The 13,341-nt window shown below is 36.5% G+C and overlaps 1 protein-coding gene across 2 annotated transcripts in view; it reads right to left on the reverse strand.

The window, feature by feature from the left end:
- The window catches only part of POU6F2 (POU class 6 homeobox 2), a 307,632-nt gene that overhangs the window by 46,971 nt on the left and 247,320 nt on the right, over window positions 1–13,341 (reverse strand). For both annotated transcript variants that reach the window (XM_058034322.1, XM_058034331.1), the window contains exon 6: window positions 4,625–4,771. In XM_058034322.1, the coding sequence (XP_057890305.1) occupies window positions 4,625–4,771 (147 nt within the window). The remainder of the gene's footprint in view (window positions 1–4,624; window positions 4,772–13,341) is intronic.

Below are 13,341 nucleotides of genomic sequence, written 5' to 3' on the forward strand. Positions count from 1 at the left end.
AACTTAGTTTGCAAATAACTGTTCTCACTTCAGAAAAAAAGTAGTTACAGAAAACAGTGGAAATAAGAGTACCTACATGTAGACATGTAATAGTTGCAAAGACAGAAATTTCCTTTACCATAAAAGATACTTCATCACTTTCCAAGCCAGTCCACAATAAGCACAGCGTTATTTTTTAAAATCCTATCCCTGTTGTTATTGCACATGACATATTACATTGTACTGTACAGTGTGTGGTGATGAGAAATTCCCTGCTTATTTAATTGTGATCCTTCAATGAATTTGAAAGGGAGCACTTTATTTCCATTTCTTTAATTTACTAGTTCTTTAGCTGATGATTTTATTAACTCTTGTATTTGAGAACTGATGCTTAAAAAAAAAAGGGGAAGAAAAAAAGGCCCTTGGCAGTATTGTGAAGGCCTGGAACTGAATAATGCACTTTAATAATGAGGAATAGAGCTATGGCTTTTGCTGATGGCTGTGACCGGCTCTGTGACCTGATTATGTCGCAGAGTGTCAGCAGCTGAGACACTACAAAAGGGAGCGCATCCCATCAAATCTATCTCCATTGTAATCACTCGCACTGCTGAGAGCCTTGTTAGGAGCAGGGAATCCATCAGGCCTCATTAGCACCGTTTACCATCAAGAAGCTCAAAGAGCAAATGTGTACCCTCTCATCAGAATAATGAGAACCAAAGTACTCCTATTATCTAATTGGATCAACAATGCCTCTCTCTCTATTTATTTTCCTGAGCTACTTGTGGACTACAACACTCAAAAATTAGTTATTTTTTTGTTAAGTACCAGGGTGGACGTGTGCTTAAGATTTTTCCTATACAAAAGGTTTTCATATCTAAAGAGCAAAGCATGGGCTCAATGAAATGTGGGTTACTTCAGGGGCATTCTTAGATTATAATGAAACAATCCCAATTAATTCCCTGTTCAGTTAAAGGGTGGACAATACAATTACACCATATATACTTAGATTTTCCTTTTAATCTCCCAAGAAACAGACTATTGCCCTCTTTATCCACAAGGCAGTTCATCATGCCAAGTCTCATCATGTTACTCTTTTCTTTTATGGTAAAATGTTATCTTGCAACTGCTGAATTTAGTGGTATTTTTCTCCTGTTAGACAACTCCCATCTTTTCAAAAGAGAAACTAAACTTACTCAGTACCCACAGTTAAAATGTATTTGATCCTGCTGAAGTCAAGAGGCATATATGAATGCAACTGATGATAATTAAGAAACCATATTCATCAACCTCGCTTTCATATTTCTGTGTCTCATTTCCTTACAAATATTATGACAACTGCCAAAGCACACATTTTGCATGCTTAGTAAACATAGCAAAACCAACACAAAAGTCCTGATTTTTTATTTCATTTGCAAAACCAGCATAAAAAAAGAGATATATTGGGTTAAACCTCTGAAGAATCCAAGGGCAGCAATGGCACTAGGGTCCTACTGTAAGGCAGGCTGAAGCTGAATAGGTAGACAGTTTCTCTTTGAAATCTACTGACAGGGTGCAATCTGGCAAACCTGCTACCCTGGCCTTTAAATTTAAGATATGAAAACCCAGTGCTGCAAACACTTCCTGGAAAGTGCTGAGGGCAAACAGAATGCAAGCAGTGTTACATGGGCCAATAGCTCTTCATAATATGCCTCTGAAAATGAAAATTTGATTTAGAGTCCTCTACGTGTACTATATCAAATTAATCAGGTGATCTAATCATATTGTTTCAATGGATTAGATCTCTTGGTTTGATCTTGGGAAACTCTGGTGTTACAGCTTATATTGCCATCCAAAGCAAAAGATGAAAAATAAATAAACATGCCGTAACTTTGAATTCAATAATTAATTTAATAAAAATATGTTATATAAACTATTGTTAATATATATGATTTTTTACTGTAATTGTAAGAACTCCTAGACTATTGGGAATCAAGGCCATGCCATATGTCATTTAAAGGATCATTTCCATTAAATTTGGCATAGGATCTTGGATTTGACCTAGAGCTTAATGTCTCCAGGGATTACTGATCACCATATATTTAGCTAGACAGATGGACATTTACAAGCCCTGAATTTCTGTAACAGAAACAGTGTGTAATTACAAAGATTGCACATATCAACATTCCAGTTACTCATTCAGCTTTATATTTTCAGGAGTGAGTTTTGGGGATCGTGCTTGTGATTCCTTGAAAGGGACAATTTTCAAAGGGCAGAATTCTTAACGTGTGGTGCAAATCTGGCTCTTTAGTGACTCCAAGCAGATTATTCAGAAATGGAGCGTTTCAAATTACTATTCCTTTATGCTTCTAATTTTGAAGAAACATCTTGTAGCTCTTGGTTAGGTGCTATAATGCTATCAATTTGAAGGGAATGTAATTTAATTTCTGGAATGTAGATTAATTATACTGAATAGTCCTGTTTTAAGGCAGCCTGAGAAGTGGTCTCTAAGTAATATGAGTTTATGTTGAATATTATAAAACTGCATGCTATATTACACACTTACTATCAATATTTATCTATGTTGTGGCAAGGTCTGCAGTACTGATTATAAACCAAAGGACATTTGCAAAAGCAAGTAATAAAAAGAAAACCCTTATTTAAAAGACCTAGGCAGATAGCTAGGTGCTGTAATTTTATTCTGACAATTGGGAGGATTATTCCTTTCCTTTCTCCTTCTCTGCAACCTGTGAGATTATTGGACTTTACATTATGTCTGGAATAAACAAACTCAGCCTGAATGAAACCTTCATTCAGTGATATCTTCTTAGTAATGGGGTTTTTTTAAGGATACAATGAATGGTCAGACATAGATTGTTTTCTATGGAGGATATGTAAAGGAAAAATTATAAAGAAATTAGTCTACATTCATAACTTCAGCTCTTATGATGAACATCTTTGGTGTCAAGTGCTTCATATGTAAGTGGTGGCTGTGAACCATTTCTGGAGCACAGAGGAGATAGAAACAAGGAGGCTCTATGTTGGAGCTGATCTGACTATGAGTTATAGGTATTATAACCAACTTTTCTCCCAAACCAATACCCCATCCCTCCAGAAATCTTAATAGGCTTTTGAGAGCCTCCATTTAAAGCTGGCTGCATAAAATGATCCTTTGATGAAAAGGGATTGAAACAAGGGTTAAAGTAGACATTGAAAGGTTATTGTAGAGGGCACATTGTTCATACAATCCTCCTTTAATATGTGTGGTGTGCACCTGCGATAAGATGATTCATTAGATAAGGCCTCACTTTGACAAGCTCCATCGTTCAACCCTCGGGGTAGTGATGGAACAATTCTGCACCCACCCAGTAAATATAACAAGGTCAGCATTTTTTTTCCCTGGGACTTGGATGGTGAGAGTGAAGCTCAGGAAGCATCTTTGTTTATGTGTCCTGTTTAAAAAAAACAGGGGAGGTCCTATAGAGTGTTGAATTTTATTTTTTGATGGGCCAAAATAAAAAACTCGCCCTTGTTCCAATTAACTAGCAGAAAGTTGCCAGGAGAAGAGCTGCCCTTTTTTTTTTCCTTCTCACTAGTAAACAGTAAGAGTAGAAACTGAATTTTAGATTCACATATCATCCCAGCTGCATCAATTCAATAAATGTTTTTCCGGGCCTAACATCCACAAAAACACTGTGGGTATCACTGTATGCCCAATTTGTAGAATTTAGAATAATGGCATTCAAATTACTCAGTTACCAGTTATATTGACAGATCCATTGCAGAGAAACAAGGCATTGTGTAATTTTAGTCCTAACAAATGCAATAAAGAATGAAAGTGGTCACAATCTGAAAGCCACTTAAATATGGTGTATCAAAGGAATTATTTTTATATATATGAATTCAGATGCATACGTTTCTGCATCATACTAAGAGTGAAACTGAAATAGTTTTAACAAATAAACAGATTCATAATGTAGGTAATGCACAGTCTCTATCTTAGACACACTAACTCTTAAACAGTGTTCAAGTTCCTGTTTGGAAAATTTTCTTTAAACCAAAATAATCTCCCCTATTTGCGTTTACAGGCTGGCACAGTAATTGCAAATTGCTTAACATAGTTAATAAACAAATGAGGAAGCCACTCAGATAACTCCATCCCTGATACTTCATTACAATTTATTTTCCTTTACTAGAATCATTTAATGCCTTTTAAGAAATGACATCATACAAAAATGCCACAGAAATGCAAAAAAGTGAAGCACCTTACCACTTCAGTAAAGGTGTCTGTTATTAGGCATGTGTAAGTGGAAGAAGACAGATGGTATCTTTGTTAAAAATCACAGGGTTGCTGGACTTTTAAAATGGTAAAATAGTAGTGCATGGTATTGCGCTACGATATTTTTAAAGGGATGATAAATAAAACAAACAAATAAAGGGCTGATAACTAAAACAAATCCTTAGCCTTTTCTAGCTTGAAAACACTCTTTAAGAGTGCCTATCTTCCCCCTATTTCTCAGACTTTCCATTTCTTACCTTGTCTCACAAATCAATATTTATTTATCTTCAACATGTGCACTTTTAAATTGCTGTCATACAGGCGGAACTGATTTTTGTCCCAAGATCAGCCTGCCATCAGAATTCACTGTTTGCTCCATCTTCTACTCACCTGTCCTTGTGCATTAGTGACGAGCTGGCCTGTGACCCCCTGAAGGCTGGAGAGGGCGTTTCCAAAGGCCTGGGAGTTTGCTATGGAGCCCATGGCTGCTGCTGCTGCAGCTGCTGCTGCTTGACTTGCTAGTGGATTATTAACCAGCTGAAAAAAAAAAAGAAATAAAATTCATGATATTTTATTAAAGTATAAAAATATGATAAAACCCATGATAAACGTATAATACTAACCGGATAATATAAAAGTGATAGCACAATAACTTTTATGTTATTTTAATGTTTTTTACCCACTTAATTGTGTGCAAAGAATGTCTGCTCCAAGAGCTCAAGTTTGAGAGGTTCTTACTTCTAGGGCTTTGAAAAGGAGTTGTTTTAAAAAAGGAAGAGGAAATTCCATGTTGGTGTTGAAGAATAAAATTTTTTAACCCTATATTCTCTCTCCTATTTTTTTAAGTCGAGTTATGCTTGATGTGTGTGTTTAGGCTCAAGTTACTAATGCCACAGGTGTAGCGGCTTAGTACTGCTGTAAAGAGCAATCAGTGAAAGACTAGCACTAGACTGGGAGTGGAATGTTTACTTGGGAATATTCAGAACAGAAACTATTTTACTGATGACCCCAAACCCAAGAAAAACCTGCAAATCCTTTTAATTTTTATTATTAAATAATTGGTCTCAATATCTAGATAAATCACATTAGAAGACTCAACCTTGTAAGTGAGGTCAGTAGATATCAACTAAAAATTCAAAATTCATTTGCAAAATATGATACTAGAGCAACATGCTGCTTCTCAAATGGGAATGATTAGTTCTAGGACTCATACATTTTCAGGAAATAATTTGTATTGCCTGCTTTGGTCAATTCTACCTGAATGCACCATAGAAAGCATAGAGCGTGGTCATGGCTTTCACCCTAAAGACTAGGGGAATCCCATGGAGGAGCAGTCCCATAAACTCCTGTGCTTATCAAGCACACAAAATGTGTGGTCCTCTGTCAGAATCAAAAGTTGTCTTGGACATGGCTTTTCCACTGGCTTATTGGGAAGTTTCTATTTTCTTATCCTTTTCTGAGAAAGGACAAACACTGAACAAAGCACACAGGGATGACAGTAAAAAACCCAAAAACATTGGGAACCATCATCACTTGGACAGCTGTCTTGAGAACAATCAAACTGAGTTTAAGAGGCTGAAAATATATTTTAGAGTGGCTTTGCCTCCTAAGAATCATTGCATTATAGCAATATATATTGCTATAATATATAATATATATATAATGTAAATATATATTGCAAAATATGCATTAGCAGGGTAGAGCAACCAGAAGTCTGAGGGACATAGCAGTCTAGGGACATTTTTTTCTTAGACTGAGATGAAAATGCTAGAGTTAACTCAGAAAAGATTTATTGGTAGCTGAAATTGGTAGGAGTTCTAAGTCCTAAAATGACCAGTAAATTATCTATCTTTTAGAAATGGAGAGTCACAAGCAGTGGTAAGGGATATACTCCATAGACAGGCTCTGCTTCAAAATAGGTTATAAAAAATTAATCAGTGATTAGTAGATGTTTTAAGCATGTTACAGATATGAGTAGTGTGTATGTTATAGACGTTTAGAAGCCCATCAATAGAAGATGTCAGATATGGTTATAATCTATGCTTATAAGAAACCTACTTGTCTGTTGGACATTGCAAAATCTGCAATTGATTGCTCATACATTAAAACATCTATTAATCATTCATTAGCCTCTCATGAAGTATTTATAAATGCAACCTTGATATAAAGTGTTGCTTAAAGGGGTGCCTTGGGCATATCCAATCCCTCTAGAAATTGTAAAGTAAATAACTAAATAAAGATTAGTAGCAATGCCAGACAGAAAAGATGACATTGTTTGGAGAAAATATTTTGATTTGGAAAAAATTGTTATAGGAATCTCTAAAAGCAGTTCACAGCACCCCATGGTATGAAAATCAAGCAGGAATAAAGCACAAAAGGGGAAAACTGCAATGCGTGCTTGATTAGCAGTCCTGATGAGCTGAGCTGTGAAGAGAACTGAAACCAGTACAATGACCAAAGTGAAGCTCAGTGCCTGAATACAGACTGCAAGAAACTCCAATGACTGCACAAAGGTGTGAGTGCAAAGGTGGCTGATGCAGATTTCAGTCATTTGGGTGGTGGTCCCTGAGCATGGCAGCGTAATGCCAGAGAACAATATAAGTAAACTGGTTGGTTCTCTGCTCAAAACAGTGCCATTTCTTTATTGTCCAAATCAGAAGTTAGCAAACGCTGCCTTTTTTTCACAGCACTGCGTTGGCAGTACTGGGACTTGAAGAAATTCTCTTATAGCTGTAAATACTTGGAGAGGAAAGGGGCAGCAGCAAGTCTGTAAGAGTTTCAGAAAATGCCTTCTACAATCCTTTTAGCAACACACAAATTACTGAACCTCTGACCCTGGAGCATCTGACTGCAGGTATACATGATAATCTTTTGACAGTTACTCAAAATCAGTTAATAAACTACATTAGCTGCTATATTCAGGGCTTCAGAGGCATGTAAGAACAGCTGCTTGGGAAGCATAAATAAACTTTGTGGATCTGGAAACTACAAAGGGTTAAAACCTTCTAAAAATCAGACTATCACCTTCTAGAATCTCTTTTCCATTTTTCTTGCACTAGTTTTCAAAAAATGTACATTTTCAAATACAACAATAAAATTTAATTACAACAAACCCTGGAGACACTCAGGATTGCTTTTAGTTGCATCACAGAGATAAGCTACTTATTAAAAATGATGGCAGAGGCTGTGATATGCATAGGTACCCTGAATAGTACCATGTTCCAGGAAAAAACACAGGGAACGGGCCATATCACAGGGTAAGAGACTTCAAAGTGCATATGAAACCAGCCCTATCTATTCATAAGTCTGATTAAAAAGGAGGGGATGCATTTTTCTTTGAGTGTGTTGGGAAGCTGTTGACTTCAAGTTACGCTCTATTCAATTGACCCCTTTTATCTTGTGTGCAAACTGGGGATGAAGAAATACATCTCATTTCATTATGTCTGGACACCAAGATAACACATCGAATCTTTCTTTTATTCAAAAAATAAGATCTCTAACTTGAGAGGTTTATGCAATTTCTCAGTGAAGGTTGGATCTGTAAGAATGCATGTTGGAAATATTGGAAATATATTGTGAAAAATCCCACAAAGGGCTCTTCCTATTTTGTTTGTGTATTTAAATAATGATTTAATTTGTAAGACTGAGATATTTGGAGCTGTTGATTCCAGTGCCCAAATCTCTTCTCCAACTCAAACCACCAGGCATAACAGTAGATAATAGCAATCTTTGTTTAAAGTGACAGGCCAGCCCTCTTAATGACACTTCCGCTACTAACATGATTATATGAGGAAGCAAACTTTATGAGGAAGAATCTTCAATAACTGAGTAGGTTTAGTACATTTTTCTGAATTTCCAAAGCTGAACTATTAAGGGTAAAGCACATGAAAATTGTCTACTTTAAGTCAGTAAATACAGAAGACATTCCAGTGCGGTAAACAGAATTCACACAAATAAAACAAATCTGAGAAATTCTGGTGAAAGAAAGAGGCACTAACAAGATTCTAATACTGTGCCATGCAAAGTGAGTGTTTCTATGGTTAACACATAGTCTTCAAAGAAACCAGTTTGAAGAAAAGTGTGTTAGAGTCAATGCTGCAAGCAGTTTTCTTGAGAGCCACAAATACTTTTTTCTTTTGAAATAATGCCATCTTCCTCTTTATTTGGAAAACTAACTTAGTATTTCATTGGAGTTGCTGTGAGAAACTGACCAAGCATTCATCTATTGTTGAATACAAGATCAGATTTGATAACCTACACAGCAGCTAGGCACTTTCCTTTATAAAAGGCATGTCCTACTGAACTTTCAGTCTCCTGGTCTGGGAATCAAAGAGCCAGTTTTAGTCATTACCATAAAATTCAGTCAACAAATATAAAGAAAAAAGCAAACAGTTTTACTAGTGAAAAGTCAAGACATTTCAGGATGCCCTTGTCCTTGTCCTTGTCCTTGTCCTTGTCCTTGTCCTTGTCCTTGTCCTTGTCTGACATCTCAAGGATGCCAGAGCACCACATGAAAAAATGGGCATGTACCCTGAAAGGTAAAGTCACTTTATGCCATGCCAGTATATAGATCTTGTGTGTTTTCTAAAGCACTTGTGGAGGAGGCTGCTATCTGAATGCAGCAATGGAGAATTTGAAGGACATATTGCAGAGTATCTTCAGGCATAACTTCATTTTATAAAATAGTATTAGTGTTTTTCAGAAAGACTGTTAAAAATCACATTTCTGGATATATCCTAGAGATGGAATTAGTGTAAAAAAGCATTATATTTGATTAGGGACCAACAGATCCTCAGTCTCTTATGTTCTCTGACAAACTCTTCTGCAAGGAGCATCACACTACTAGATTAGCTGCTGAGATTATTTGCTTAAACCAGTGCTTTTCAAGACAAAACAAATACAACAGTTGAGAAGAATTCAGCAATGGGTCTCAGTCAGAAACACATGACATTTTTCTTTTCTACGCATAATGAGTGAAAATTTTATTCACAGAAATGAATTTTTTTTATCAGCGTAGCATGTGCTTTTGTAGGAATTTTTAGACAAGAATCTCTCTGAATTTTATTGTGCTTGGCTGATGAAAGAATTACGGGATAAAATATAGTGGGATTTATTCCCATTTTTTCCTCAGTGGCTCGTGAGACAAATTCTGGGTAGTAGCACTGGACCTTAAGGGAAAAGATTGTTTCATACTGAGCACAGGCTCCTGAGGATATTCTGATGCCTCCTTTGTTACAGTGACCAGCATTATCATCAGTATTGGGTGTAGATGGAAAGGTTTTGGTAGTGGAGCAGCTGCAGAGGAGAAGGATAAAAAACCCAGAGTTAACAAGACAAAGGGAACAGCAATGTCAGAGAAAGGAGAAAGAGTTGTCCCACAGCACTGAAGGAATCCCCACCGTAGCCCTTGGAGGACCCTGGAGTAGGCATATGGATATTTCCTGGTGAGAACTGTGATCCGTGGGGCGCCAGTGCAGGAGCAGGGGGAAAATGTGAAGAGAAAGGAGCAAAAGAGGGGAACTGTTAAGGACTGACTATAGCTCCCCATTGAGAGTGGGTAGAAAAGTCAGCAGTGAAAGAGTGAAGTCTGGGAGAGTGGGAAGAAAAGTTGTTTTAATACTTGTCTTTGTTCCTCATTTAGTTGGCACTGTATTAAAGTTGATTATCCTCAAGTTGAATCTGTTTTGCCCTCAACACTGATTGGCAAGCAGTCCATCTTGACCCGTGAGTTTCTCATCCTGCTTCCTCCCTCACACCGCTGAGGCAGCAGGTGAGTGGCTGGGTGGGCATTGCTAACCCTCCAACACCACTGCACAGCCCTAACTGGAAACCACATCTTGCAACAACACTGCTCAAGTATTTTCAATACCTTGATGTCATAGAAGCAGAGCATTTCAAGCTAGATACCCCTATGCTTGGTTTCTAAACACGAGTGAATTGAGACCGAAGTGCAGTTTCCCTGAAAGTCCCCATTAACTCTTTGGGCAAATTCTTTACCTAGTGTTAATGCTTATATTCCTAATTGTTTTCAATATGTATATATACCTGGTATCAGTTGATAACTCCCTGAACTTACATAAAATCTCATGGTCCCTGAAGAATTTAAAAAACACACTGGAAAGACTGCTTGAACTGAATGCTTGGAAAGCATCTAGGTATGACAGCAATAAGTACAAAACAAATTGATCATAATAATCAACAAGATCATCACTTGGCACTTATATAGAATTGTGAGTGACTGAGCTCTGTGAATTTAATTTATTTTTAGGATTTTAAGTAAAATTAAGTCAAATTTTGAAAAATCTTGTAACCATGCAGATCCCAAGAAAGTCAAGAGAGAATGCACAGGCACCATAAACCAAAAGATGTTAATTTCATCCAGATGCCATGAGCAAACATTTTGGAAACTCTGTCTGGTTTTGTACTTATCAGTTAGATTTTTTTAAAATGTTGATCTTTCCCTCCCTCCGTCCCTCCCACCCTCCTTTTTGTTTACATAATAGGATAATTACAGCATTTAACTTTTGAAAATGAACATCAGGGTAAAATGTCTGATAAAATGGCTGTCAGTGAGCCTAATCATGCATAACTATTTGAAAATATGCCCAGCAGGCAAATCCCAAATTATGAAAAAAAAATTAAATCTGTCAACATTTAGTTTTTGTACACTGTTGTGATATGATCAACCTTAAAAATGTACGATTAAGTTATACTACCCAGACCCATCAAACAATGTCTGCTTATTTCAAAACTGCACAGATCTAAATTTGCAAATGGTTGTAGATGGTAAGGGTTCTAAATAGGCTGCTTAGACAGACATTTTAGTATATGCACATGGATCAGAAATTTATGTACAGCATACAGTGTAGCGACAAGGATATTGAAATATCTGAAAGCACTGACTTGACAGAGACACTTAAAATATCTGGTTCTCACAGATACTTAGTCCGCTCATTATATGCATTTATTGTGGTTGAGCTATTTGCTGTCTAAATCTATGCTGAATTTTCTATCAGAAATAAGTACTGATAGTGGTATCGCTGATGCGACGTGACTTGATTCAATGCAAAGCGACGCGACCTGAGGTGATTGGAAGTACGCAGTGCTCATGTGAGCCTTGAGATGACATGGATGGAAGAGGAGGAGCAAAATTTCTTGAAATATCTTTGTAAACAAGGTGCTGGTGGTCAAATTTGAACCAGTCTGAAAACTACAATAACAATTTGCAAAATTAAATGGGTATATTTCCTTTGTAGAGAAAGCAAATAAAGAGCAGACATCATTCCCAGGTCTCTCAGACCAAACTAATGGAGACGTGAATAATGAAGAACATATCAGGCTAAGAGTGAGCAGACACCACCCTAGCCACTTTAGTTTCTTCTCTATTAGTCACAGATAGAAAAGAGAGGAGAGGAAACTAGAAGAAAGCAATCCTCATTGGGCCTAATCCTACAACATAAACTAAATTGAAGGTGTCAGCATGTCTGAGGCTGGGTCTAATATGTTTATAAAAAGAAATAGTGAATATATTTAAATATATTTAATATCTTTAAATGCAAATAACTACAAAATGCAGATGACTGACCGCTTTAGCAGCAGGTCAGTACTTACAGACTGACCCTAGACTCCTGTCTTGTAGGTTTCTGACTGTCCACATTTATAACTTACAAGTTTGAAATGTTCCATATCTATTTAAGATGGCACTCACCAATCAAGACTTCAGTTAAACAAAGGCATCTTGGTTTTGCCTGATGTACTTGGTTTTACCTGATTTTTTCTGAGTTACTTTTGTGTTTACATAGTTTTTAAAATATCTGAAACTGTTTATTTCATGCATGACACATATGTACTCTAAACAAAAAACATCTAAATTAAATTTGGCATCTCTAATAATCATAAATTGTATCAGTACTTATGAAAGAGGAATGAGTACTGAAAAAGTTATCTGTATTCTCTAGTTTTCTGAAGTAGTTCCTGTGTGTTGCAAGAATGAAAGCAAAAAAGTACCCTCTAAACTTTTTGAAAGGGGCTGTAACACAGTTCATTTCACATTGAGTAGTTTCTTGGTTCCTGTGTTTGTCTATTTTAGAATGATTTATCTGGCTTCTGAAAGATGCTTTCCCTACAAGAAAAATGGTTACTTCAGGGTTCCCTCACTGCTGAAAACCTGGACTCTTATCAAAAGGAAATTGCCATCTGTCTTCTCGGATAACAGCCCAGCACTTGGGTCTCTGCGATCTCTGTAGAAAGTGTGTCAACCGTGAGACACACCAAATTAATCTCCTTAATCTAAAGCATTTATTTGCCTTTAATTTGAATTTGTGAATGGCATGTGCACATGTAAATATGACCATTTGCATATATAAATGTTAAAAATGCAATGTGAGGTCACACCATGTTAATATGACACTTCATGTTAAGTATTTGAGAAAATATTTCTGGAAGTCTTGCTCTACAATACAATATGCAGTCTTTGTATGTATGCCCGGAACTGTTTATTCAAATATTCATATTAAAAAACAAACTTCAAGGTACAGATCTTGTCTTTTGCCCTTTCAAGAATAAATCATGCTTAATACCTAGGGACACATTGTTAACTGAGAATATACATAAAGCTTTTTTTAAAATTCTGCGTCAGCTTCTTTGTAAAGATCCTAATTTTTGAAGCTGGAAATACATCTGGATACTCTGGTTTATTTGTAATGTAATAGCATCACCAAACAGTTTTGTTTTCATGTAAGCTAAGTGCTTACCTTGAATTTTTGTTGACTTGAATGTGAACAAGATCAGATCTAAAACTGTAACTACGTGTAATACTTTTCCTTTCACTACTTTCAGGTCCAAACTGGACCTTACTCGATGCACTGATATATGTGATACAAAGTTGAAGGACAATACAAATGGCTCCTGAGTGCAGTAGGAAGATTGCTGGCAAAGATACAAGTCAGTCCAAAATATGAATCTGGTTCTTAATGCAAGTATCTAGAAAGCTGGAAGGATTTAATTCTCTGTGTTTACAGCAGTTCACCCCAAAGTCAAAATGACATAAACACTGTAATTGATATAATGTGTTTGAGAAGTGCTCTCTCTGTTTTCCAGGTTTTGTG

Source organism: Melospiza georgiana, chromosome 1, assembly GCF_028018845.1.
Source record: "Melospiza georgiana isolate bMelGeo1 chromosome 1, bMelGeo1.pri, whole genome shotgun sequence".
Classification (NCBI taxonomy): Eukaryota; Metazoa; Chordata; class Aves; order Passeriformes; family Passerellidae; genus Melospiza; species Melospiza georgiana.